General features: G+C 39.5%; 1 protein-coding gene across 5 annotated transcripts in view; it reads right to left on the reverse strand.

The window, feature by feature from the left end:
* CSNK1G3 (casein kinase 1 gamma 3) overlaps positions 1-27882 on the reverse strand; it is a 128208-nt gene that overhangs the window by 61499 nt on the left and 38827 nt on the right. For 4 of the 5 annotated variants that reach the window (XM_054031946.1, XM_054031947.1, XM_054031944.1 and 1 more), the window contains one exon: positions 25097-25166. The exons of the other annotated variant lie outside the window; for it this stretch is intronic. In XM_054031946.1, the coding sequence (XP_053887921.1) occupies positions 25097-25166 (70 nt within the window). The remainder of the gene's footprint in view (positions 1-25096; positions 25167-27882) is intronic. 5 annotated transcript variants of the gene reach the window in all.

Raw genomic sequence — 27882 nt, forward strand, 5'->3', positions numbered from 1 at the left:
TTGGCTACTGTTCCACCTTCTGAAGACACTTAGGGGCTTTAACAGCTCACGAATGTACCAATTTATCTAGACTGCTATAGTTCGTGTGGACGCAGTTATACCAATACATAAGTGTTTATATCAGTATAGCTTATTTACATAAGGGAAGGGAATATGCTATACCAGCATAAGGTACATTTATACCATTATAACTGTACACACACTACTGCAGTGACCAAAAAAAAAACCCATCATACCCTTAGCTTATAGACCAGACCCAAGTCTATTGCTTTATATATATGCAAAAGGATATTGTAACTCAAAATTTCAAGTGGTCTTTTTCCATTTTCTGGAACCCAAACCCAAACTTCTGGCTTATCCAATGGACCTGTAGGTGCAGAAATCCAAGAATGAGAGCCAGATGATTTATAGAAAGAGGAAGCACAGACAGTTGGAGATATAAAAAAAGAAAAAAGAGCAACTGTAATGGGACAAATTGACGTGCAAGGGGAACATGTTTTTGGCAAGGAACACAGTATACCTTTAGAATTGTCTATTTCTGTATATGTGCGTACAAGAGTGGCAAAGTTGGAAAAGCTAACACATTTTTCTCATCAAGTACTTTTTTCTAACAAAAAATGCAGCAACTGAACATTCCATAACGATCATTCAGCTGAGGAATGTTTAGCACAAGGTAAAACCGTTGCAAGCAAACGGGTCGAAGGCGGGGAAAAGAAAAGTTGTGAATAATGAAACCGATGGTCCACAAAGTACTTAGTATAGTTTTAACACTTCTCAGAATTGAAGATACATCTTGTTAACAAATATTGTTGTGTACACCACCACAGTGAAAAACAGAACGATTTTTATCCTCAGTGGATCACAAGTAAGAGATTTGTTAACTCCAAAGTCTCAGGAATTGTTCATCTCCATTGCCATCTTTGTTGCCCATAAATACTACTTTTCAATCTGTTTGTAATATTTTTAAGGCATTCAAAATACTTGTGAAAAATCTATGGAAACTAGCAGGTTTTTTGGGTTTCCTTTAGAGTTATGTAGTTAATTTCTACAGCTACATGCTGTTATGAAGGAAACAGCTGCAGAATGGAATTTGCTTGGCTGCATTGTCAGGTATGTAGGCAGAGTTAACAATGGCAGACGTGCATGGGAGATATGCCAAAACATGTCCATAACTCTTTTTTTTCCTACTTCACAATGTTATGGAGGCACTGGCAGACACTATACAATAAAAATGTGTCCATTTTTCTAGTTAAGAACAGGCTTTAAATCCCTCTTAGACCAGACAAGTGTAATATTGGTTGTGATCAACACCACTTATTATAAAGACAAAGATTGAATTTTGGAGAAATCTGAAGTTAATTCATTTAATATTCATGAGTTTTATTAATTTACAAGTGATTTGTAAATTACAAGCAAGATTTCTCTTGCTTACAAACTAGTATGTGAAACCCTGTGCTGTTTCATGGGTCTGGCAGTTAAACCAAATAATCCACCATCTGTGCAGTCTCCTTCATGCAGCCAATGAAACTGTTATGCACAAATTAGCTGCACAGTATGGGATGTTAGTAACCACTAGGAAAGGGATAGATAACAAAACAGAAAATATCCAATGCCACTATATAAATCCATTGTATATCCATACCAGGACTGTCCCTACGCAGCATACAGGGCTGTGTAGAGCACCCAAAAATTTGCGGCACCCCTGGGCCTTAGTGTCCACCCACTGCCCTCTTCCGATCCATGTTCTGACCCTTTCTGCAGGCTCCCAAAGCAAGCTGCTGCAGCCTGGTGAGTCTTCCTCAGGAGGGGACCTAGTAACTTAAAAGTGAAAAAGCCTTCCAGCCTGCCAGATGTATTAGCACAACAGTGAAACTGTTAAAGAGCCATTCAAGTGGTAATGAAGCCATTTAACAGGCATTTGCCAACCCCTAAGTATATACTGTCAGTTTCTGAATTTACTGATAAAAACAGTTTTGCATTACTGTAATATTTACTCAGAACAGGTTAATCTACAGGACCTTAGTTTAAAATTGGCTTTAAAAATATTTCATTACAAGATTGCTTAAGATTATAAAAATCACATCTCTAAAAAATCCTTGCATAGATTTTTAGATGCACAGTCTGAGTATTCATATTTAGCCTTAAATGCTTCGATCTTCAGACATATAATTTTTTAAATAAATCCTTCAAAAGACCACCCTTATCTAAAATACACATTTTAATTTAAATTACTATAGGACAAAAACTTGCCTCCAAGGTCTTCCTGTCCATCCCTTTTTCCCTTCACCCCCCTGTTGAAGAGAGCCCTTAAAGGGACAACACCCCTTTCCTTCCAGATAGCTGGACAAACTAGTTTCCCTTTCTTAACTTCTATTTGATTAACTAGGTTTAAGAGAACCCTCCAGCAAAATCAATACCTTAGTAAGATATAACATCCTTTGTTATACCTAAAATCTTTGAAAATCTGTTTTTTAAAGTTGGTGAAATTTCATAAACATGTCTATTGTTATGGTGATCACACAAAGAAAATTAGTGTTCCCTTTTTTAAAAGCAATGAATATTATTATGAATCTCTTTGACTGATTAATTTAAAATAATGTCTTTGTTTCAGTGAGTTAAATATGTAGTAATCTGGAATGATTACTTTATGAAGGCTTAAGAGTATGTTTAAAATATAAAATCAGCTTAGAAATACTGATTAAGAAAATGTAAAACAGAGAAGAACTGCATCATGTATTCCATATTTAATGTTGTATTCAGCAGGACAGCAGACTTGCCCTTATTACAAAGTTTTTGCAAATAAATCTGACAAACTTCAGGGTATATCAAAATACCTGTGACTGACATTTTTTATTCCCAAATTTAGTGCTTTTAATTAGGTACCTTCTGCATGTCCAGTCTTCACCATCTGGCATGCAGTTGAAAACATGTTCCATTTTCTTTTGGGGGGGTGGGAAGGGGGAACGACCAAAAGAAAAAAAAACCACCCTCTTTGGCAAAAAGAAGAACAGGAGTACTTGTGGCATCTTAGAGACTAACAAATTTATTAGAGCATAAGCTTTCGTGGACTACAGCCCACTTCTTCGGATGCATCCGAAGAAGTGGGCTGTAGTCCACGAAAGCTTATGCTCTAATAAATTTGTTAGTCTCTAAGGTGCCACAAGTACTCCTGTTCTTCTTTTTGCGGATACAGACTAACACGGCTGTTACTCTGAAACTTGTCACCCTCTTTGGCAATTTCTTTCTAATGTCCTTTGCTTCATTGGGGTTCAGGGATTTGGCTGGAAGGGGGTGAGCAGGGACAGGGAGGGAAGAGAGAAGGGAGACAGTGGGGAAAGGGTGGGGCCTGGGCAGAGTGGGGGGGCAGGGCGTGGGGCAGAGCAGGGGTGGAGTATGGGTGAGGCCACAGCCTCCCCAAGCGGCAGCTTCACCTACTGCCCACAACAGCAGGTAATAGCAGGTTGGCTCCCGCAAACCCAGTGCGAACTGTAGTGTCCTTAGGCAGGGGCCACATTCAAGAGCCGAATGTGCAGGTGCCACGCATTCTGCATGAGGGAGAAGGTACGGGGGTCTCTGCAGGGAACTGTGACTCCCCGCCAATGTGAGGTGGGCCAGGCAGCTCGGTATCCTTGCTGCCTCGTCCCTCCCCCTGGGCTGCGAGACCAGGCTGCTGTCGGGCATAGGGGCACCTGTCTAATAATACTGATTAGGGCCCCGTAAATCCTAAGGACGGCCCCTGATCCACACCTTGAACATTGTGCAGTTCTGGTCACCCCCGTCTCAAAAAATTTAGAACTAGAAAAAGTACAGAGAAGAGTAATAAAAATGATTAGGGGATGGAACACCTACCATATGAGGAGAGATTGAAAAGACTGGAACTGATCACTTAGAGAAGAGATGACTAAGGGAGATATGATAAAGGTCTATAAAAGTATGAATGGTGTGAAGAAAGTGAATAAGGAAGTGCTATTTACTTCCTTCACATAATACAAGAACCAGGCATTACCTAATGAAGTTAATACGCAGCAGGTTTAAAAAAACAGACATAAGGAGGTACTTCTTCACATAACACAAAGTCAACCAGTGGAACTTGTTGCTGGGAACGTTGTGAAAGCCAAAAGTATAACTGGGTTCAAAAAAGAATTAGATAAATTCATGGAGGATAGGTCAATTAATGGCTATTAGTCAAGATTGTCAGGGATGCTCTGGGTGTCCCCATCCCTTTGACTGCCATAAGCTGGGAATTGATGACAGGGGATGGATCACTCGATAATTGCCGTTCTGTTCATTCCCTCTGAAGCATCTGGTACCGGCCACTATCGGAAGACAGGATTCCAGGTTAGATGGACCACTTGTCTGACCCACAGTATGTCCATTCTTGTGTTCTTAAGGGTGGTTACTGGTTGAGTTACCTTTGATATCACAATGGTCTAGGACTCTCGGCATGGCATAGATACATGGCTGGCTGTTGCATGCGTGTAATCCATTAAATCAAAATGGTTGAGAACTTAAAAACTGGATGATAACAGTCCACAAATCCCAATGATGACTGATTCTGGTGAAATTCTGGGCTTCTTATAGCTAATACTGACTATGCATTACACCAATTACTTCAGCAGTCTTAGCTCTAAGTTTGTGAGATCCTTGTTTGTAAACAGAAAGTATAGTAGTGATTATGTAAGCAAATGATCAGACAGCCTACCATAACGAACCTGGAAGAACATAAGCAACCAGTTGCTGTGGTTTATTACTTATTTATAACAAACAGAGTACTGACCATAAAGTGTAGTGCTGCATGTGTAGTAAGCATTAACTATGTTTGAACATAATGTTCTTAAATACTCAACTTATGTTTAGCCTATTTTATAATATTCTTTACTTGTTTAAAATTGTTGACTTAAAGGTTTAACCATTTAACTCCAATAATGCAGATCATGTTTTGGTTCATGTTTATATGTTAGTGCATTTCAATTTCTTTGTATTTAATTTTCCTGTAGCTTATGTAAAAAAGAAAAATCCTTTTGAGCTCCACACTTCCTTTTTTTGAACTGTTCACCACATACTTTAAAGTTATCTGAATACAAGAATGAAAACTATTTGTTTGACCTTGAAGGTTCAATTTAAGGAGACTGATAAAAGGATTATAATAGGGAAAGTTTAGATTAAATAGTGAAGATAGCCCAAGTTGTTTTAGAATTCCCATTTGGAATGACTGCCTGCACTGAGGATTAGAGCCCTCATGGGTAAAAGTTATTGTTGAGGCCAATGGGGTATTGTTTTCTCAATGTTTGCAGATAAATGGGAGAAATATGCCCTACAACATCACTATTTTGATAATCCCTTAACTCTCCTCCAATCTTGATAGTGTTGGAGAATAAACAGGTCTCTTAACAGGTAAACAATTTCCACAAGCATTTATACCTTTTGTTACAGACAATAATGAGCAACAACTGCATTTTGTTTATACATAGGTTATTCTGATTTTTTGTTTTGCTTACTAATATAGACTCTTAGTCTACATTCCATATTATTTACACATTATTTACACAAGATTGCAACAACTTCTTACACAGTTCTTTTCCACTCGCCTCACACATTCCTTGCTTCTACAAATCTCGCGTTATTAGGATTACAGTTAGCCTGACTCTTGCTAATGAACTGTCATACATTGCATCCCCTTTCTGTCAGTTCTTTTTCTGCTTCCACAATAGTCACAACTCACTTCTCAGCATAGATTAATAGCAGGCAGCTGTAATGAGCTCATTACTGTATATTAATATACTACAGTATTTTTTGTGAAAGTAAAGTATCAAAAATTAAAACTAAATTACAGTACACTTGTCAAAATAAATCAGATTATATTTATGAACTCTGATTTTTTTAGTCCAGAATTGAAATTTTTCTTGCTGATCACTAGTCTAAGATCAGTACTTAGAAAAGTTTATTGGTACATTTATGCTGGTCCACCAAAGAGTTTTTAGCAGTGAAAAGGGATGAGTGAGAGGCATTAAAACCCATTATTGTGATTACTTTCTCACCTTCTTTCCCACTTTCAATTGTAACATAATTCTAGCAGTCACTCTAACAAGTTGTTTTAGAATTACAATTTTTTCCTTTAGTCAGACAATGCATCAAGCATCTCTTGTGTATGGAGATGGGATACTCTAGATTTTTAATTGCTGTACTTTAAGACTCAACCATGAAAATCGGTCTTCCAAATCCTACATAACCCTTTTCAGGTTCACTACAGTCAATCATTAACCCTGAATTCCGCTGTGCCAGCAACTTGGTTGGTGAGTGACTGCAGATCTCAAGTAATTTGCTTTTGTGGAGCTGCAAGCTTTGATAACCACCCCTTTCAGCAGCTGCCTCCTTTACACCACTTGAACCCACCTTTTGGGTTTCCCCTATAACACCCGCCTTTTTCATAGATTCTCAGAGTTAAGACCAGATAAATAATTAGATTACCTCCTCTGTATCGTCCATTAAATTTCACTCAGTTACTCTTATATTGAGTCCAGTATCATGCATTTGGATAAAGTGTATCTTCCAGAAAGGCATCCAGTCTTGATCTGAAGACATTAAGGGATGGAGAATCCACCAGGGTAGATGGCAATGTGTTCCAATGTTTAATCTCCCTCTATTATATTTGTGCCTGTTTCCAATTTGAATTTATCTGGCTCCCAACCATTGGTTTTTGTTATGCCTTTCTCTGCTAAATAAAGAAGCCCTTTAGTATTGTCTCCGCATGAAGGTACTTATACACAGTAATCAAGTCACCTCTCAATCCTCTTTTTGATAAGATAAGCAGATTGAACTCTAGGTCTCTCAGTGCAAAACATTTCTCCAGCCCTCAAATAATGTTGGTGGCTACTTTCTGCACCCACTCTAATTTGTCAACATCCTCTTTAAAATGTTGATACCAGAATTGTACACAGTATTCTAGTACTGGTCTCACCAATGCCACGGGATACAGAGATAAAAATCATCTCTCTACTTCTATTCACTACTCTTGTTTATACATCCAAGGATCACGTTCGCTGTTTTTGCCACAGAATCGCACTAGGAGTTTATGTTCAGCTGCTTGTCCACTATGACCCCTAAACTTTTTCAGAGTCCGTTCATTCCAGGACAGAGTTCCCCATTCCGTAGGTATGGGGTATATTCCTTGTTCCTAGGTGTACAACTTTGCATTTGGTTGTATGGCTGTTCTGTCATTATTTACCATTCCCTCAGTTTTTACGTAATCCACAAATTTTATCAGCAGTGATTTTATATTTTCAGATCATTGATGAAAATGTTGGATAGTATTGGGCCAAATATAAATGCCTTCAGAGCCTGCCTCCTTAGCAACATCCCTATTTGATGAGGATTCTTCACTAACAAACACTTTGGGATCTGTTAGCCAGTGCTTAATCCACTTGGTGTATTTTATTGATGCTGTATATTGCTAATTTTCAAAATCAGAACTTCATGCAGCCTGAAGTCAAATGTGTTACCAAAGTCTAATACATTTATACAATTACCTTTATCAACCAAATTTATAATCTCTAAGAATTAAATCAGGTTTGACAAGACCTATTTTCCACAAAAGCATGTTGACTGGCATTAAAATATATTCCTATTGTTTAGTTTTCAATTGAATCCCATATTAGTATTTCCATTATTTTGACTGGGACTGATGTCAGGCTAACCAGCCTATAGTTACCCATGTCATCGCACTTACTCTTTTTGAATACTAGCACATTAGCACTCTTCTGGAATATTCATGGTATTCCAAGATTTATTACAGATTAATATCAGCAGAACAGATCACCTCAGCCAACTATTTTAGAACTCTCTGGAGCAAGTTACCTGGACCTGCTAATTTCAAAATGGTTACCCCCAGTAAATGTTAGCATCCTGCATAGTTACTAACAGACTGGAAAGTACTTCTTCATACTCATGTGATACAAGTACATGACCCTACTCCTTTCCAAATACAGAACAGAAATAAAGACTTATGCCTTTTCCACATCATTAACAATTTTACCATCTCCATCTATTAAACAGGCCTATGCCATTGCTAGGATTTCTTTTGTTTCTAACATTTTTAAAAACTCTTTGTGGTCCCTATTCCTGCCACTCAGATTTTTTCCCCTCAGGTCTTCAGCTTCCCCTATCCATTTTCTGCATTTCAGAATTTGAAATTTATATTGATTAGTATTTCCTCTTTTTTCTATTTGCAACATTTAAAAAAAAAAAAAAAAAAAAGTCCAATTCCTGCCTTCTCTTTGCTACTGAAGCAGTATGGGCTTTCAGTCATTGATGCCCTTCTGGCTTCATTGTGAAATTTTGGCTTTTGGGCTATGTCATAAACTATTCAAGAACTCCACATTTTCATTCACATTTTTCTTAGTTTTGGCCTCCGCCTTGGAAATTTCTCGCTTTTGAAGTACCAAGTATATGCATTACTGGATGGATCTATCCTCAAGTTGCCCATATGCAATGTAATCAAATCATAACCACTGGTCACTACACAACTAACTTCCAGTCCAGCGACAATCAATTATCTTTATCTTCATCTTTATCCATTATAAATAGGTACAAAATAGAGTTCTCTCATGTTGGGTATAATACCTTTTGTGTTAGAAAATTATCTACAGTTTTTATAAACTTTCAGCTCCTCCACCCGATTTCCTGATCATTGCAGTAGCTTGGAGCCTCTCCAAGTCTTTCCCTATGTCTACAGAGGCCCCAGTGCCCTCCACTCCATTCCCTTTTCACTCTCATACATACCCATCCTCTTTGGCATCTCACTCACCCTCTGCCTTCAAGGTGCACCTACTACTAACCCTTCCTCATTAACTCGCCTGTCCTCAGGTTGCACAGTGGGAGTAGAGAGGAAAATTTCTGTTGCCAAGTAGAGAGCTATACTTACAGATAGTACATACATGCAGTCACATATGGCCCTTCACTACAAGAAGGATAGCAGTGTCATTTAGCTCTGGGAGAGGGGGATTAAACAGGATGAGACAGATTTCGAGGACTTCCATAGAAATAAGAGAAACTTACTTTACAGTAACCAGGGTTCTTGCAGATGTGTTGTCTACACATTCCACTTGTTGGTGTGCATGCTCCCTACGCACTGGAGCTCAGATTCTTTTGGCCAACATCATCTATTGGAACTGCACCAGTGCCTCGAGCATCTTTGGGCCTTCCAACCAAATCCATAAAGGGCGAGCAACCCTAACTATTCCTCTTCCTTTGTCAGTACAGAATCCAGGTATTATAATACTACACAGTAGCTGGGACAGAGGGTGGATCAGGGAAAATATATAGACATCTTCTCAAAGAACCACAGTTACTGTAATTTTTCTGTTGAGTGCCTATCCATATATATTCCACTGTTGGTGACAACAAGCAGTGATCTAGATAGGGGATGGGGGAGAACTGGGGTAGTAGGAGTTTACCTGAATGATTGCAAGACAGCCCCACCAAAATGAGCACCAGATCTTGATGCTTCTACTACAGAGTAATGCTGTGTAAACGTATGTACTGAACTTGAGGTAGCAGTCCAACATATCTCTATTATTGGAACAGTTCTCAGAGAGGCTGTAGAATCTGCTTGAGCTCTAGTAAAGGGGCTGTAACCCTCAACAGTGCGTCTAAATTGGTTATTTTGTAGTAAAACTTAACATATGTAGAAACCTAATGAGAAAGTCTCTGAGTTGATACTTCCTGACATTTTATCCTATCACCATAGGTTCCAAAGAATCTAGAGGACACCTAAAATGGCTTATTTCTGCCAAGGTAGGAGAGCACTCTAAATATATCTAAGGTGTGAAGCTTAGCTTCCCTTCTGTTGATTTAAAAGCTCAGGGAAAAAAGGTAGAAATATTGTTTGGTTGAGAGGGAAGCCCGAGACTACCTTTGGCAAGAACTTCAGGTGAAGTCCCAAGGTCACCCTGTACATATATGCAGTGCAAAGGTGGTCCTACCATTAGTGCTTGTATTTCCATCACCCTCCCCTAGCAGATGTTATTGCTAATAAAAAGGCTGTTTTGATGGCTAGATAGAAGAGGGAACATGTAGCTAGGGATTCAAAAGGTGGATCCATCAAACTTGTTAGCACAATGTTGAAACTGCAAGGAGGTGGTTCCCTGTCTAGCAGATATATTTGCATAAGCACTATATAAGAATTAGGTATTATTAATTTTTAAATTAAAAACTCTACACTATACTTGTGATCAGTGAGCATATTAAAATGAATAGAAGAAAAATGTTTTAAAGCAAAAGGGTTTACAGGCTATTTAAAATTGTAATAAAAATTTCTTTCATGGCTTGTTTAATTTGGGCATCTATCAAGGGCCCAATCCAAACAGTCCTTACTCGATCACAAACAGTTTTGTAGTCTAATTTTTCCCTTACAAGGTTAAAAGTTAGAACACAGAACTGTACAATTGCTGGGTTTTCAAGTCAGTCCAAATTAGCCTAAGATCTATAGAGAATATCCTGTCATAGAAAGCATTTAAACCCTTTTAAAATGGTCATTTCAGTCACAATTTAGGTCTTAATGCTAATGAAATGGTATATACCACCACAAATATAAAAAGTAACTTATTTATAAATTGCCAATGATAATTTTATTTCAACTCCATTTTACTATTTCAGCAGCTTAACTGCATAATTTCTTGTCTCACTAATACATAATTCACCTGACTATAGAAGAAAATGAACCTCACGTCATATTTTAGAACAGAACTAGCATGGAACGTCACCTTTTGTTTTACATTAAGATGGTAAATAACTATTTACAACAACTGCAGAGTTCTTAATTGAATTAATCGTTGTTTTTGTGGATACAGACTAACATGGCTACCCCTCTGATAATTGTGTTCCTAGTGACTCATCTACAATACCCAGTCTTCTCTATAAACCATTGTGTAAATTTACAGCCCAACAGAAACGTTTTGATAATGCATTGTTAATAATGCACACAATACCAAGGGCCCAGCCTCCTGGTATAAAAATTGTACATATTATGACAAATGTATACATTTAAAGAAAGAACATTAATGGTTCAAACCACTTATACAAGTTTGTCCCAAATAAAGCTAAACACAAAAACTAACCTAATGGGAATCAGTACATCGACTACAGCAGTGGTTCTCAAATTTTTGTATTGGTGACCTCTTTCATACAGCAAGCCTCTAAGTGTGCCCCCCCTTATAAATTAAAAATACTTTTTAAATATATATTTGACACTATTATAAATGCTGGAGGTGAAGTGGGGTTTGGGGTGGAGGCTGACAGCTTGCAACCCCTCATGTAATAACCTCGCAACTCTGTAAGTGGTCATGACCCCCAGTTTGAGAACCCCTGGACTACAGTCAGGTACTCTCTCACTCAGCCAATCATTTATCTTGAAGTACCTTTAATATTAACATTCCATGTGCCATACCATAAAAGTATTTTTCCCATAAAACTGTGTTTACATACGAAAACTAAGTTTATTCTGAACTACTGAGATGAGACTTGCTACCTCCATAATCTATTCCTATAAATTTGTCTTTAAAACAAGATTTTTGTGGTAGAAATGTACATAGCATGCCTGGATTAGAAGGGATCATAGGGAACTAACCATCTGATGGTGTGACAATGATTTCCAATTTCAGTAAGCTGACTATGGCTTCACTAAGGTTGTAGGGAAAAAAATTAAGAAAACAGTCACATTATACTATATTTGTGCTGTTAAACATTGCATTGGAGTAATTTTGTGAAAGCCCCTTGTTAACAAAATTGTCCTTTGGTCACCATGAAGCAGAATCTTTTACTAGAAGTCATATGTCTAGGTCTCTTTTCCTTGAAATGATAACCATGAAAAAGCAAACTGATGTAGACATTTAGATGGGTTGAAGGAAATTTGTAGCTCTTTATAACAGCCCTTAACATTTTGGCAGCAAGAAGCTGGGGATCTCACATCCAAAATGTAAAATGAATCAATAAAGTTTGGGGTCCTTCCCAAGTACTAACTCTCTAGCCCACTGCAAAATCCTGGGGATAGTTTTATGCACAGTGGAATGACCATCACAAGAATCAGTTATGCTGGAGAAGAGGGAGGTGTACAAAAAGTTATTTCATAAATCGACCTCAAACTGCTAAACTTATTAACACTTATTAACATTTTCAGCCCTTTCTGGGGCTGAGACTAAGAGAATCATGGAAATGTAGGACTAGAAAGGACCTTGAGAGTTCAAGTCCAGCTCCCCATGCTGAGGCGGGACCTAGTAAACCTGGACCATACCTGACAGGTGATTGGAGGTGTTTTAAAATAGTTTGAGCAAAGATGGGATTCCACATCTTGTCTTGGAGGCCTACTCCAATGCTTAACTACCCTTTTAAAGTTTTTCCAAATAGCTGACCTAAGTCTCCCTTGCTGCACATTACTTCTCATTCTATCTCCTCTGGAAAATTTATTACCATCCTCTTTATAATAGCCCTTAATATATTTGAAGACTGTTAGCAGTTCCCCCTCAGTCTTCTTTTCTCAAGACTAAACATGCTATTTTTTTTAACCTTTCTTCATAGGTAGGTTTTATACAACATTTATCATTTTCTGTTGCTCTCCTATGAACTCTCTCCAGTTTATCCACATCTTTCCTAAAGTGTGGTACCCATAATAGGACACAGTACTCCAGCTCAGGCCTCATCACTGTGGAGTAGAGTCAGTGGGACAATTACCTCTCGTGTTTTATATATATATATGACACTGCTGTTAATTAAAACCCTCCTCATTAGGTTCGTGAGGTATCTGTCAATTACTGGTTATCAATTAATTGGTTACTGACAGACAAATTATTGATCATTCACTTATTATCTACACTAGCCTTTTAAAATACAATAGACAAGCTAAACATTCCATTAAGATATTAAGTGGAAGAAAAACACTCAGCTGTTTAACAGTTTCAGACTATGTTTATTCCTATTATTCAAAATATTTTTATTTTTAAATAGAGAAGTGGGACGATATTAATTCCTATTATAAGCAAAGTCCTTTTGGGTACTAAACAAGATATTTAACCATACCCAAAGGATTTTAGGAACATGTTCAAAAAATGAGCATACCAGCTATGTAATATTTAACAGCAATCTAGTTGAAGGTTGCTTTTAACAACATGTAGTGTCAAATCTATAAATAAACTACTGCCTCTCAACTGAGGAAGGATTTAAACAACTGAGAATTTTTTTTTAAATCCCAGTAAAGTGATGTCATCTGAACACAAACAGTAAACAGTAATTAATGTACAGGAGGCAACATGTATATAGTAAAGAAATGAGTTATGTTACTCATCTTGTAGCTTTTCCCATGAAACTGTATCCTGCTATATGCCTTATACAGTATTAGACAAAAATTATATTAAAAGAACATTAAGGCTACAAAGTCAAACACGCAAAAGTTAGGAAATGCCAAAATTAAGGTAATCCGTACAACTTTAATTCAGTTTGCTTGCACATACGCATGACAGACTTTGCCAACAATCATGTAGGATGTATGCATCTGAACCAGGGAGAATACTTCACTCTGCTGGGTCTTACTCTACTGCCTTAAACATAAAAGACAACATTCCTTTCTACTTGCAACCCTCTATCTCATTCACTGTCCATCTTGTGCACAGAATGAAACCAGGATCTGATAGAACAAATAGTGTAATCATGTAATATTAAAGATAATACTGTAATGGATGTGAACAAAGGGTCTGAATTAAGACTGAATGGCCAACTTTATTCTCTTAATATATTCTTTTCTGTAAGATGACACAGTGGAACACCTTTTTACCAAAGCCAATATTAGCAGAAGCCTATACGTGCAGCATGTCAAATTTGCAGAAGTTATGAACAAACTAACCAAGTGGCTGCTCCACAGATCTTTGTATGCTGTGTAAGATGTTCCAGCCCAGGATGCTGCTACCACTCTAAGGTTATGTCTCCACCATGAATTAGGGATGTGATTCCCTGCTCAAGCAGACATACTCCCGCTTACTATCAGCTGAGCCAGCATGCTAAAAATAGCAGTGTACCCATGGTAGCATGGGCTGTGGCAGCATGTGCTAGCAGCCCCAAGCACAAACCCACCTGAACACACAGGGCGGCTAGCACAATGACACTGCTCCCACTGCCTGTGCTCTTGCAGCTACACTATTATTCTTAGAATGCTATCTCCGATGAAAGCTAGCACCAGTATGTCTATGACCTGGGAATCTCACCCCTAGCTTGTAGTGCTGATGTAGCCTAAGACTAGGCTGTCATGTTTAATGTTGGGGGAGATGCTCGGACTTTTTAGCCTCATGAATACACCATCTCAATCATCTTGAAATAGATTTTTAAGTACTTTCGCTCACGTGCTGGGTAATAAAGAACAAACAGAAGGTTGGAATGGATTCTCAGGGTTCTGCAGATACCAAATTAAGCCAGGGATGGAATCAAATGGTCTGAGACAAAAGAGGGGTGCACAACAACTTTGATTCTGTGAAAAATATATTTTTGGTTTAAACAGAAGGTCACCTTTTCACCGATCCTCAACAGATAACCTCCAAAGCTTCAACACCCTCTTAGCAGATGGTATCAGACAGGCCACATGGAGAGAAATACAAGCAAGCTTTTCTGAGAGGTTTGAATAGGTATCCAGTCAGGGCATTAAGAACCAAGCTGAAGTTCCATGGAGGAACTCAGTGAATCCAGGAGTGGGAGAGAGGGGTTGGGAAATAGACTAATGACTGGTTTCAGAGTGGTAGCCGTGTTAGTCTGTATCAGCAAAAACAACGAGGAGTCCTTGTGGTACCTTCGAGACTAACAAATTTATTTGGGCATAAGCTTTCATGAGCTAGCTTATGCCCAAATAAATTTGTTAGTCTCTAAGGTGCCACAAGAATAACAACAACTCTGAGAAAGAATCTGATACCTGCATTCAATTAAATCCTCCTTCTGCATGCAGCACTCAATATACAAAATTAGCATAGCTATTTGACATGTTAAGGGAGAAACTATGACAATTGTGTTCAGGCAATCTAACATCTGAGATGTAGAAGCCTACTGTGAAACATGAAATTTTCTGAACCATTGTTTGAACTTCATATTCTGAGGAAAGAAAAATTGGTAGAAACTTTTTTTTTTTTTTTTTTTTTTTTTTTACACATGACAAGAGACAACACCCTCTAAATATACAATTTTCCTACTCGTGCAAGTCCCTCAAAAACCAGGAAGGTACTCTGGCTGATAATTTGATCAGAGACAGTAGATCTTGCTTTAGAGAGTTTGGGGAGTTGTCTAAGCCATGCTGAAAATACCAGAAAACCAAGGCACCCTTAGCCAAAACAGAAGTACTGAAGTCACCATTGTCTTTTCACTCCAGATCTTCTGGATGACTCTTGGTAGTTGTGACAGAGGCTCCTCAGCAAAGGGTCGCCTGTTCTGTACAAACAACTCTCATCTCAGACCTAACAAACGCACTATACCAAATGCATTGTACAGGGTATTTATCCATACAGAGTAGCATGTAAGGCAGTGGTGGGCAACCTGCAGCCCACGGGCTGCATGCGGCCCATCAGGGTAATCTGATTGCAGGCCGCAAGACATTTTGCTGATGTTGACCATCCGCAGACACGGCCCCCCACAGCTCCGAGTGGCTGCGGTTCTCTGTTCCCGGCCAATGGGAGCTGTGGGAAGCGGCGGCCAGCACATCCCTGCAGCTGTGCCTGAGGAAGGTCAACATCAGCAAAATGTCTCGTGGCCCACAATCAGATTACCCTGATGGGTCGCATGTGGCCCACGAGCTGCAGGTTGCCCACCACGGATGTAAGGTATATACCGAAAGCTCATAACTTATCTAGACTCAATCATTGTGAGATACATTACCCCTTAAATATTGACTATATGTGTAACTACACTGGAAGTATCTTTATGGTCTTCAAGAAAAAGTTAGTCACCAGGGGATAACGTGTTTTGGTGATAGCTCATTCACACAAAAGGGAGTCGTCACTCCTCCCAGTTTAGCCAGTGATGTAATGCAAGGCTCAGTTGTTTAGCCTTGCTCCATCCCAATACTATGAATGGAAAAAAACTATCAGAGGCAACTGCAAACAAGCAAAGCCACAAGGAGGTACAAAAAGGAACGTTGCAGACAGAAGTTTGCCTCGTCTATGAAAAAAGACTGTTTCAGTATAAAAGGAAGATTTACTCTGAGGAGATGTCTTGCGGGATCAGGTATATTCTCACAAAAAATTGGATCCTCCTTCCTGTGAAGGCAGCCAGCTGTATAACAGACTGATCTTCTGGGATGAGGGGTAGGGAGAACCTAGTTTATTAGACAGGAAAGGTGACTATTAATCAGTGTAGACCCAGGTTTAAGTTTTATTATTTTGTTTTATATTTTAATGATTTGTTTCGACCACTCTTTTGTTCCTAGTTCACTTTCTATTCTTTCTTTAATAAAGCTACTTTTGTTTTATAATAAGTGCTTGAAAATGCTATGTGGTTTACAGGAGCAGCGCTTTAAGGTAAAACTGGTAGAGTGGGGCACACTGCTCCTTTGGGGGCGGACGAGCTGGGATTTCTGTGAGTAGCCAGTGTCAGGCTGGATATCATAGGGGAACAACTGAAAGGGACCTGGGGACCAAGGGGCACCTATTGTTAACCTGCAAAAGCAATATTGTTAACCTGCAAAAGCAAACACGGGGCTCACATAGCCCAGAGGAGAGTACTTGAGCGACTAAAAGACTGGTGGTGTTAGGAAGCTGATATCTAGCTAGACATAGGCAAGACTTCCTCAGGCTGGAGGTAGGGGGTTATAAGGTGACTCATAGTTCTTGCTGCCCTGAGATTGATCACAGTAGTACAGGGAAAGGAGAAAAGGTTACACAGACCTTTCGGACACCTCTGGGGGAGAGCATTTTTATCTGGTCCTTGGATCCCTCTTCAGAGAAATATGCAGTAATCCCATGATTCATGGGTGATGCAGATATGACCATCTTTGGGGCACCAAACATGTTCACCAAGAGCTAACATACCTCTAGATGAAGACTCCACTCTCCCTCATCTAGTTTTTCTCTGCTGAGCCAGTTGGCAATAATATTTCTCCTTCTCTGGATATGCAAAGCATGGATGGACTTAATATTCTGCTCCACCTAAGGTATCAGAAGACAAGTCTCCCACTGTAGGGATGATTATCTCAATCCACCCTGCTTGTTAACATGGGCTGTGACACTGGTGTTGTCTGTCAATTAAAATTTGAATTTTTCACCCATGGAAAGAAAGCGTGGAGTCCATATCATATTGTTTTGCATTCTAACCAGCTTATATTACATTTTGTTTCCTGATTTTTCCAAGTTACATGAATTAATCTCATGTCATGTGTGAGCTCTCCATCCTGCAAGTTTGGCATTAAAGATGAAACACCAGTGTGCCTGGTTCAGCTATGAAACCAGTGCTTGAAGGGATTACAGTTAAGCCACCATCTGAGAGATGCTATTATATTTAGTGGAAGACAAATTTTCTTGTTCAAACGGAAGATGGTGGAAAAAATTTAAAAGGTCTAGTGTGAACCTAAGTACATTGCAGCTTGTCATGCACAATACTATCATTCCCAGCAGTTATAAAGTGGACACAGACTTCACTGCGGTTGACAACCCACTTGGTCAATGACCATTTTTTCTGTCTCTCTTGAGAAATGAAGACTTTGTTGCTCTTTATGTTAATTTCTACTTCCACACTATATATCTGTTGAATTGGATTTAGGTGGCTCTTTCCCGAATTTAGCATGAAATCACAATCATTCACAATCCAGATTATTCTTGACATGTCCTGTACCACTTTGTCTCTGGATAAGGCCCTTAAATAATGTAACAAAGGGGGCGGGGGAGACATGGACCCTTTGTTTTGGTGCAGCTATTAGGACAACCAATATCTACATAGACATGTAAAATATTTTGTTTCTTATACTTTCAGAAACAAAATATTGGTATATCTGCTATATTGGATGGGTACCAATATTATCTTAATAGGCAACTGAACACTTCCAGTGTTAAAATCAGGGGCAGCTCCAGGCACCAGCGCAGCAAACGCGTGCCTGGGGCAGCGAGCCGCAGGGGGCGGAGTGCCGGTCGCCGTGAGGGCGGCAGTCAGGCAGCCTTCGGCGGCATGTTTGCGGGAGGTCCGCCTGTCCCATGGCTTCAGCGGCAAGTACGCCGAAGGCGTGGGACCGGCAGATCACCCGCAAAAACGCCGCCGAATCCGCCTGACTGCCGTGCTTGGGAAGGCAAAACACAGAGCCGCCCCTGGTTAAAATTTAGAATTTATAAATAAGAAACCTAAGTTTTTAAAAATATTTTGTTTATTTGGGTGCTGACTAGCCACCTCCTTTTCTAGAAAAAAGCCTCACCCATCTTTCCAGAAAAAGGCCCTTGATGAGAACTGCTATTCTCAGTTATAAAGAGAATAGGAGCAACAGTAGGCACGAAGGTGAAGTACAAGCTGCCTGAAGAAAAGAGTAAATAGAGGCTACTGTGAAACTAGGGAAACATCTGTGCCTCACACTCCCAATATAATTTGCCTGCTTAGAGAATCTGGTGTTAGGTAGAAGCACATACGCACAGGGCATACTCAGGGTCACAGTCCAGCGGGTGGTGTCCAAACTGGGACAGCCCAACAGCCAGCAAGAGTGGGAAAAGTCTGGTATGTTGGTTGCCAGCCAGCAAAAAAAGAATGTGTTGGTTGAATATACTGTATTTCTGACTACTGTACACTCACATAATTCTTGAATGGAATTTGGAATTTTGTCCAGATGTTGGAGAATATGGAGTGGTGACATTTCTAAGTAATATTAGTGACCAGGACAGCCAGTTCTCAAACCATGCTCTACAAGTGAACCTATCTCAATCTACAGGGTCCAGTCGAGACAGGCCTCAAGCTGAGTCTTCTTCTCAATTCGGTAGTAGAAGAACAGTTTCTCTGGGTTCTTGCACAGGTGTTTACCACTATAAAACATGCATCTTCCAGGTTAGATTTCTATTGGAAAGACCAAGCAAAGTCTTTCACAGAGTCTTCAAGCTCCTCTCCCTTCTCTGGTTATAGGACACGCTGCTTGGTGTAGATTTTTTTATGTTAGTGGTAGGAGATGAGGGTGGTAGTTGTAAGTATTCCAAATACAGTGGGAAACTTATCTAAAAGAAAGATCTTTCAGTATAACCTAAATGTAAGACAACTCTGGATTAGTTTCATCTCTTGAAGTTTGTTCCACAGCCTTGAATGTTTTGTCACAGGTTCTCACATGCTTCATCCTGGGTTTTTTCCAGAGGAGCTGAATTGTCTTGATAGTTCATAGATGGAGATTTGGACTAGGAATGGACATATAAAAGGCTTTGAAAATCGGAACCAAGGCTTTGAACTTGCAGTGTAAAGGGAATGGGAGCTGGTAGAGATATCAGAGTATGGGGTGATGTGCTCAAGGTAGTTTAGCCTGTGGAGGCAGCGGAAAGCTGCATTGTGCAGAAGCAGGATCCCTTACATGTTTTCCTTTTCAGCTTCAGATACAGTGAATTCCAATAATCCAGCCTGGATGTGATAAACATATAGACCTTTGTGACCAGGTCCTCAAATGAGATGAAGGACCAATATTTCCCAGCAAGCTGGAAATTCAAAAAAAAGGCTAATCACTGATGATACCCAAACACATTGGCTCAGTAATGAGCTTATCGTGACCACAAGATTTTTCACCTCTTTGACAAATGTGGTGCATATGCCCAGTGGTTGGGAAGGACAATATATAAATTATCTCTAAGCATCATCTCCTCGTCCAACCAGCATCACATTGGTATTGCCTAGAATGACTTTGAGCCAGCTGCTCCTTCATGCAGAAGCTAGTCTCTTGAAGGCACTGCAACATGTTAGTGGTGATGGTTGCATTTGGGGAAAATGAAATATACTACCAGGGCTTTGAATTGGACTTCTAACTGGTGTTATATCCTGATTAGAAGTTCAATTCAAATAATTCACAATGTTTGAATTTATTACACATTCTGTGAGCTTGGCGTGTAAGGAAAGAGAAAAGAATGTTGGCTGCCTAACAAGCCTTCAGAAAGAAAGGCCTTGGGTCCTAGCTTGCACAATTCCTCCTTTAATACACCAAGACGAGAACAGATTCCGAAGGTACAGGGCCACAAAGCCAACCTGCCTGAACAGTGATGGATGGTGCTCATATATGAGAAAATGTAATATGCACTGATTAACTGAGTGTTATTCATGCTTCTGGGTGTAGTTTAATTTCAGATAAGAACTGGTAATACATACAGGGAACTTCTGAAAGGTAAAGTGTTCCGGATTGCACATTGTACATTGTATACCTATGCCTATCAGTTTTATTTACTTATCCTGTAGTTTTGAGTATTAGAAACAGCAATTAAATTACCTTTTAAAATTGACTTCTCAATTTATTGCCACAGTGCTGACAGACTGATCGCTTGCTGGGTAAATAAGTATTTCCTTTAGTTAAGTTTTCCTGCCAATAGTTCACTGAATTATTCTTACTTTTGAATTGTGGCTGTGTAAAAAGGAGTGACTGAGCTTTTACAAAACTCTTCAATTGGGTCTGACGCTAAAGAAAAAGCACATCACTTACGTGAAAGATCGATAAATTAACTAATTTCCTTAGATTGTGTTAAATATATGTACTAATCTAATTTCAGAAAACTGGTTTCCCCCAATTAATTTTCACTAAAGCACCAGCTCTGGCGGAATGCATGGCCACCAGCAGTGTACACACCAGAGATCCATGTTTTTTTCTTCTACACTCCAGAAAGCAGCAAGAGGTGCACCAACGGTGTTAATGCACCCAATTTGCACTACTCTCCTAGAGCATTTGCAGTACTTTGGACCCATCTGCACTACTCTCCTAGGGCATCTTATTCTTAGGGTCGAGATTCCTATCTTGTTTATACGAAGAGTACTCCACAATCTAGAAGATTCATCCTATTCTCTTTGCCCCATTACTTAGCCCCCAAGAACTGCCAAGATGCAAGTTGCAATAAAGCACTCTGGGCTTCGTACCTTCTTACCCCTGACTTCTGAAATATGGCAGGACACACATAACAAGAGATTGCAAAAATAAAAAAAGACTGCCTGGAAAGCAAAGCATAAGAGACTTGACTTACGATAATTTAAGTTATGAAAAGCCGATATAATGTAAACTGATCAGTTCCCCCTATTTTACTCCATTCCACAATGAAAGATCAAGGGTTCAATGATCTTAGCAGCAAGTTAATTTAGAACCAATGAAAAAGGAAGTACTATTACATAATGTATGGTCATCCTGCAGAATTTACTGACAAAGGAAACCATTAATTCAAATGCTATGGCTGAAATTCCCCCCGCCTTCCCTTAAGGGCTGGGTAATTTTACAACCATTGACAACTGTAAGAGGACAAGCTAAACTAAGAGTTATCAAATGTCATATCTCAGAATGAAATCACTTGCAGTAACTGCTTCCCCATCCCACTTCAGTGGGCAACTGGCTGGGCATATATTTTGGGGGAGTGGGAAGTCACTTTCCACAGAGCATCAGATAGTGGTAACTGCTGATGTGAAGCTAGAAAACATAGCCCAATTTAATGTATGGAAAAGATGTAGAATTTGACCCTGTGAATCTGATTATCAACATCACAATTCACATTAAAAAACTGAAGATTATTTTGGGAGCATATTTTATAATTAAAAAGTTTAAGTAGCAAGTTAGAGTACATTTATCCTTGCTTGCCAACAAGGTAAAAGCACAAATTGAGTGGTGAATCTGAAAGTTAATGAGGTACTGGATAAATTTAATCCATATGTCCTTTCACTATTACATAATGGATTCATACAAGAGTAAATCAGCCCAGACATTAACTGGTTTTGGATTTTGTGTAAAAAAAATTTCAAGGCTTTTTTTTTTTTTTTTTTGAGCAAGAGAGAGAGAGGTATGAAGACTGGGAAAAGGACAGGCTGGAGGGGGCCGAAGGGTCTATAACCCCTAGAGTACATTCCCCTCCGAATATGGAAAAGAACTTAGTTTCAACAATCCTCTGCTGTCAGCAAATATATGTGAAACCCACTGACAAAATGTGTATCGTCTACCTCTAGTGCTTGGTCCACAGAAGAGGACAACCTACTGCGGCTTTCAGTTACTGTGAGAATTGTGCCGTCATTTGAACTGTACTCTAGATCTGGAAGTTCTAACCTTTCTGTTGAAGTAGGAGGGAGTCGCTAACTCAGGTGATGAGTGCCACAGAATAGACCATGAGGAAATTCTGTATTCAGTGCACAATTTGGACTGTGTGTACTAAAGGCCCACGCAAAACAATAAAACAAAATATTGAATTAAAAACTAACAATGTATGCAAACAAGGCAGCTGAATTAAGGTTGAACACTCAACCTTAATTCTGGAACTTCCCAAATTGAATGCTTGACTATGCAGCCTTAACAATGCAATAATGTAGTTTTTAAAAAATATAATCCACTATACCTGATGTTAAAAACTTTCAATGGTGGGGATTCCACAACCTCCCTTGGAAGCCTGTTCTAATACTTAACTATCCTTATAGTTAGAATTCCTTCCCTCCACCCCCCTATATCTAGCTCAAATCTCACTTGCTGCAGATTAAGCACATTACTTCTTGTCCTGCCTTCACAGTGGACATAACAATTGATCACTATCCTCTTTATAATAGCCATTAGCTTATTTGAAGACTCTCTCAGGTCCGCCTCCCACCACCCCCGAGTCATCTTTTCTCAAGACTACACACATCAGGGTTTTGTTTTTTTGTTTTTGTTTTTGGGGGGGGGGGTTAATCTCTTTCTTCCAGGTCAGGTTTTCTAAACCTTTTATTATTCTCCTCTGGACACTCTCCAGTTTGTCCACATCTTTCTTAAAGCATGGCACCCAAAACTGGACACAGTACTCCAAGTGAGGCCTCACCAGTGCCAAGCTGAGTGGGACAGTTACTTCCCATGTCTTACATATCATATTCCTGTTAATACACGCCAGAAAGATATCAGCCTCTTTTGCAAGTGCATCACATTGACAACTCATTCGTGATCCACTATACCCCCAAATCCTTTACAGCAGTAGCAGCAGAATAATCTAGCTACTTATGTCTCATTTTGTAGTTGTGCATTTGATTTTTCCTTTCTTAAGTGTAGTACTTTGCACTTGTCTTTGTTGAATTTCATCTTGATGATTTCTGACCAGTTATCCAATTTGTCAAGGTTGTTTTGAATTCTAATTCTGTCCTCCAAACTGCTTGCAGCTCCTCCCATATTGGTGATAGCCACAAACTGTATAAGCATACTTTCCACAACATTATCAAAGTCATTAATAAAAATACTGACTAGTACTAATTTCAGGACAGGCCCTTGCGGGACTCCACTAGATACCATCCTCCCATTTTGACAGCAAACTATTGATAACTACTCTGAGTATGGTCTTCCAACCATTTATGCACCCAAGTTAGAGTAATATCATCTAGAACACATTTTCCTAGTTTGCTTATGAGACTGTCAGGTGGGATTGCATCAAAATCCTTATTATAATCAAGATATACTGTAGCTACACAATTGAAAGATGGGTAAGGAACTGGTTAAAGGGAAGACTATAACAGATCACACTGAAAGGTGATCTGTCACGCTAGAAGGAGGTTACTAGTTGAGTTTCTCCAAGATCAGTCTTGGGACCAACCTTATTCAACATTTTCATTAATGACCTTGGCACAAAATTTGCATATGACACAAAGTTGGAGGTATTGCCATTATGGAGAAAGACGAGAAGAGCATACAAGAAGGTTTGGACAACCTTGAAAACTGGAATAAAGAGAAATGGGATGAAAATTAATAATGCAAAGTGCAAGGTCATGCACTTAGGGACCAAAGAATTTTTGCTATAAACTGGGGATGCATCAGTCAGAAGCAATAGGAGGAGAAAGACATGGGTATATTGGTCAATCGCAGGATGACAATGAGCCACCAATGTGATGTGGCCATGAAAAATGCTAATGCAATCCTAGGATGCATCAGGCAAAGTATTTCCAGTAGAGATTGGGAAATGTTACCACCATTATATAAGGCACTGGTGAGACCTCATCTGTAATGCTGTATGCAATCCTCATCTCCAAAGTTTAAGAAAGATAAATTCAAACTGAAACAGCTGCAGAGAAGGGCTACTGGGATGATAAGAGGAATGGAGAACCAACCTTCAGAGAGGAGACTTAAGGAGCTTGGCTTGTTTAGCCTAGCAAAACAAAGGATGAGGGGAAATATGATAGATCTCTATAAATACATCAGAGGGATAAACACCAGGGTGGGAGAGGACTCATTTAAGTTAAGGGCCAATTTGTCACAAGAACAAATGAATATAAACTGGTCATCATCAAGTTTAGGCTTGAAATTAGAGGAAGGTTTCTAACCATCAGAGGAGTGAAATTCTGGAACAGCCTCCTCCTGCCACACACTAAATGTTCATATGAGCCCTGCTGGCACGCACTAAAAGTTCCCTTGTGCACTTTAATGTGCTCCCATTTCAGAAAGGGTAGATTACTGTACTACAGAATTTTAGTGTGTATCAGAAGGAGCTACGTGGACACTTGGTGAGAAGCAGATTTACACACAAGCTTGCCACAACTAAGTGTTTGTACAGACAAGCCCTTAGCACACCAATTCACACCAACAACATCTATAACATCTAAGGTTTGAGTATTTGGAAGCTATATTTTCAATAGGTAAAAAATATCAATTTACAATAAATCAAAAGTTAAATACATATACTCACAATTGTAAAAAAAGTGTATAAAATAGACTACATAATATATTTCCATCAGCGTGAATAAGCCAGTATTGACATGAAAATATTCCAGCAATAAAGTTGTATATGAAACCAAACGGCTTTTAGTGTATTTTTTGTTTTGCTGCTATGGCTACCTGCCAATTTAAAAAGATGTTCTTAAAGGACAGTTACACCCCAAGATCAGTCAATTCATGTTTAATCCATTGTCAGTTTTCACATTATTTTACAGTCTGATACACTATATGTATGTTTACCTCCAGATCCTAATTGCTTGTAGAATCTGTATTCCAAGTGTAGCTGTGGTGCTCTGGATTTCATTGGCTCCTGGTTTAAAAAAAAAAAAGCATACAGAAAGGATTCAACATTTAAAATAAGACAGCTTACCTCAATTACAGTTTTTGAATTATTTACTATCCATTGTTCTAATAATCAATATATAGTTAAGACATCTTTACCAAAAAAACAGTTTTATGCTGACAATACTTAGTGAAAATGTACACAGTGAAATGAACTGGTGTTAACAGATTACAGAAGGTTAAGCAGTCCCCATCCAAAACTAATTCTATATTAGATTAAAAAAAACTTGGGTTGCAAAGGCAAGCACTTGAAAGTTAGAAAACGCCAGATTTACAGTTGCCCATGAAATCTTCATTCTGACCTCTGTGTATTGAAGGAGACAGGAATCATGTAGGAAAAAAATATGTGATCACGTAATTAAGACTTATTCACATGCACAAGGGAGCACAATTAAGCTGTAGAGGTTAACTATAAATCTGACATTTCCTATCTTTTGAGTGCCTGATTCTGCAAAAAAAAAATTTTACCATGTTTTTTTGGTTTGTTTGTCTGTTTAATTTTTAAATAAAGTTCTACTATGTGCAACGAACAACTCCTCATTATGCATCAGTGGGTAATGAAGCCTGAACCCTCATCATTTCAGCACAGACTACTAACTCTTGATCTACAGGACCAACTACAATAGCTGATAGCAGGTAAGACTGTTATCCCAGTGTGTGTGTGTGTGTGGGGGGGGGGAGACGGGGGGGACGACACAACACTCCTGGATCCAGGAGTAGCCCAGAATGACTACGCTTTGTGCTTCTCTTTCCTTCTCCTGCCACCTCCTCCCTGGAAATTTGGGAAGAACATGCTCAGGCTGAGTCCCCCAGGGGCAGCAGAGGCCACCAGTGACAGGGGCTGTGCCCAGGCGGTGGAGAGCCCAGCTTGGCTTTCTTCTCCACCCAATCCCTCCATACAGCTGCTCTGGCAGCTCCCAGGTGTTCCCAATACAGCATGTGCTGCTGCAGCAGCAGCTTCTTAGCCCTTGTGTGTGTTTGGTTATTTTGGCAAGCTGTCAAAATTTTCCTGAGGAACACATGAAAGAAGGGGAATGGTGATATTTTTTTAAACAATTTATAGCTCAGCAAAAGCTGAAAGGAAATTTCATGACAAAAAAAGCATTTCCCTAGTTCGAGGACACTCCTCCCTTTGAGTATCTAAGGTCTTCGGCAAACAATGGAAGAATGAGAGTTTCTCAAAGGAAAGCTACCAAAATCCCTTACAATTTACAATCTAAATAAGGGGTTACTACCAGCTGACTTGGTAGATCTGGGATAGTATCACATTTAGTATAAACTCAATGTAAATGAAAATGCTCTTCTATAAAAAAAACTGTGCAAAGCACAAGAAACTGATAATAGCTGTGATCCTTTAGAAGTCATCTTTCAATTATGGGTTATTCGGAGACTTCAAATAAAGCATAACACTTGATCACTGTTACCTACCTGGCATATCTAGTTAAACGATATAGAAAACTTGCCTATACTGGAGTATCACTGACTAATGTATAGTGTAATCCAGTTGTACAGAATATGGCTTTCTCCCAAATGCATGGGATTCAAATTTAGGATCACAAATACACAAGATTAAATAATATAGTTGAAATTTGCTGTGGTAATAGAAGTTTTTATAAACTATGCAATTCTGCTATAACTAGTATCATATAATGCAATATTAATGCCCCATGAACTGTTATGTGGTATCTTCCTCCTATAAGGGTAAGGAGGTATGTGTGTCTGATCTGCTCAAAAACTCAGTACAGAACTGCATTTTCATTGGGGAAAGGAATTCACTTAAATAAAGTGCATGTACCTACTTATCAAACTACAGAGAGTATTTAGAGATTGGTCTCAAAATAAATGGGTGTGTTCCAATTCAATGGTGGATAATTGCTGGGGTAGAACAGTTCTGGGAAACCACCAGAATGGAATGCATTTTCCAAGTGCAAAGCAGCCAAGCAAACCAATCTGAAAGTTCTATACCAACTGAAAATTCCCTTAGTCAAGAGGAAATCTCAGTGCATTTTACACCATTATCTGATGGATGATTTGAGGGATTAATTATCCATCAAATAATGTGTAACATAATATTCTACCAGTTGAAGACTTGCTTTAATACTGGAAAAAAATTGGATAACGTATTTGATGAACAATGTTCAACTATCTCTGCTTCATACACTAAATGCAATTCCTACCGTAGTTCATTTCACATAACAAGTGGTTCCAGTGAGAGAGGACAGCACAGAATTATCTACAGCAGGGGTCTCAAATACGCGACCCGCAGAGTTATTGGCTGCGGCCCGCCAAGCTCCCCCCGAGTTATTTGCTGCAGCCCGCCAAGCTCCCCGCCGCCCTCCCAAGTTATTTCCTGCGGCCACCAAGATCTCCTCACCCACCGCCCCCCCACCCGTCCTGCATCCCCTCTCCTCTGCCTACCTCCAGGCGCTTCCCGCCGCCGAGGGAGGGGGGAGGAGCAGGGAGCTACGCACTCAGGGGAGGAGGCAGAGAAGAGGCAGGGCAGGGGCGGGGATTTGGGGAAGGGACTTTGGAGAAGGGGTTGGAATGGGGGCAGGGAAGGGGTGGGACCTCATGGAAGGGGTGGAGTGGGTGGGGGTTAGGGGCAGCGGGGTGGGGGTGTCCGTGATGCGGCCCTTGGGCCAATGTACTAGTCCTCATGTGGCCCTCGTGGTCATTTGAGTTTG

This window comes from Malaclemys terrapin, chromosome 6 (genome assembly GCF_027887155.1).
Source record: "Malaclemys terrapin pileata isolate rMalTer1 chromosome 6, rMalTer1.hap1, whole genome shotgun sequence".
NCBI classification, from domain to species: domain Eukaryota; kingdom Metazoa; phylum Chordata; order Testudines; family Emydidae; genus Malaclemys; species Malaclemys terrapin.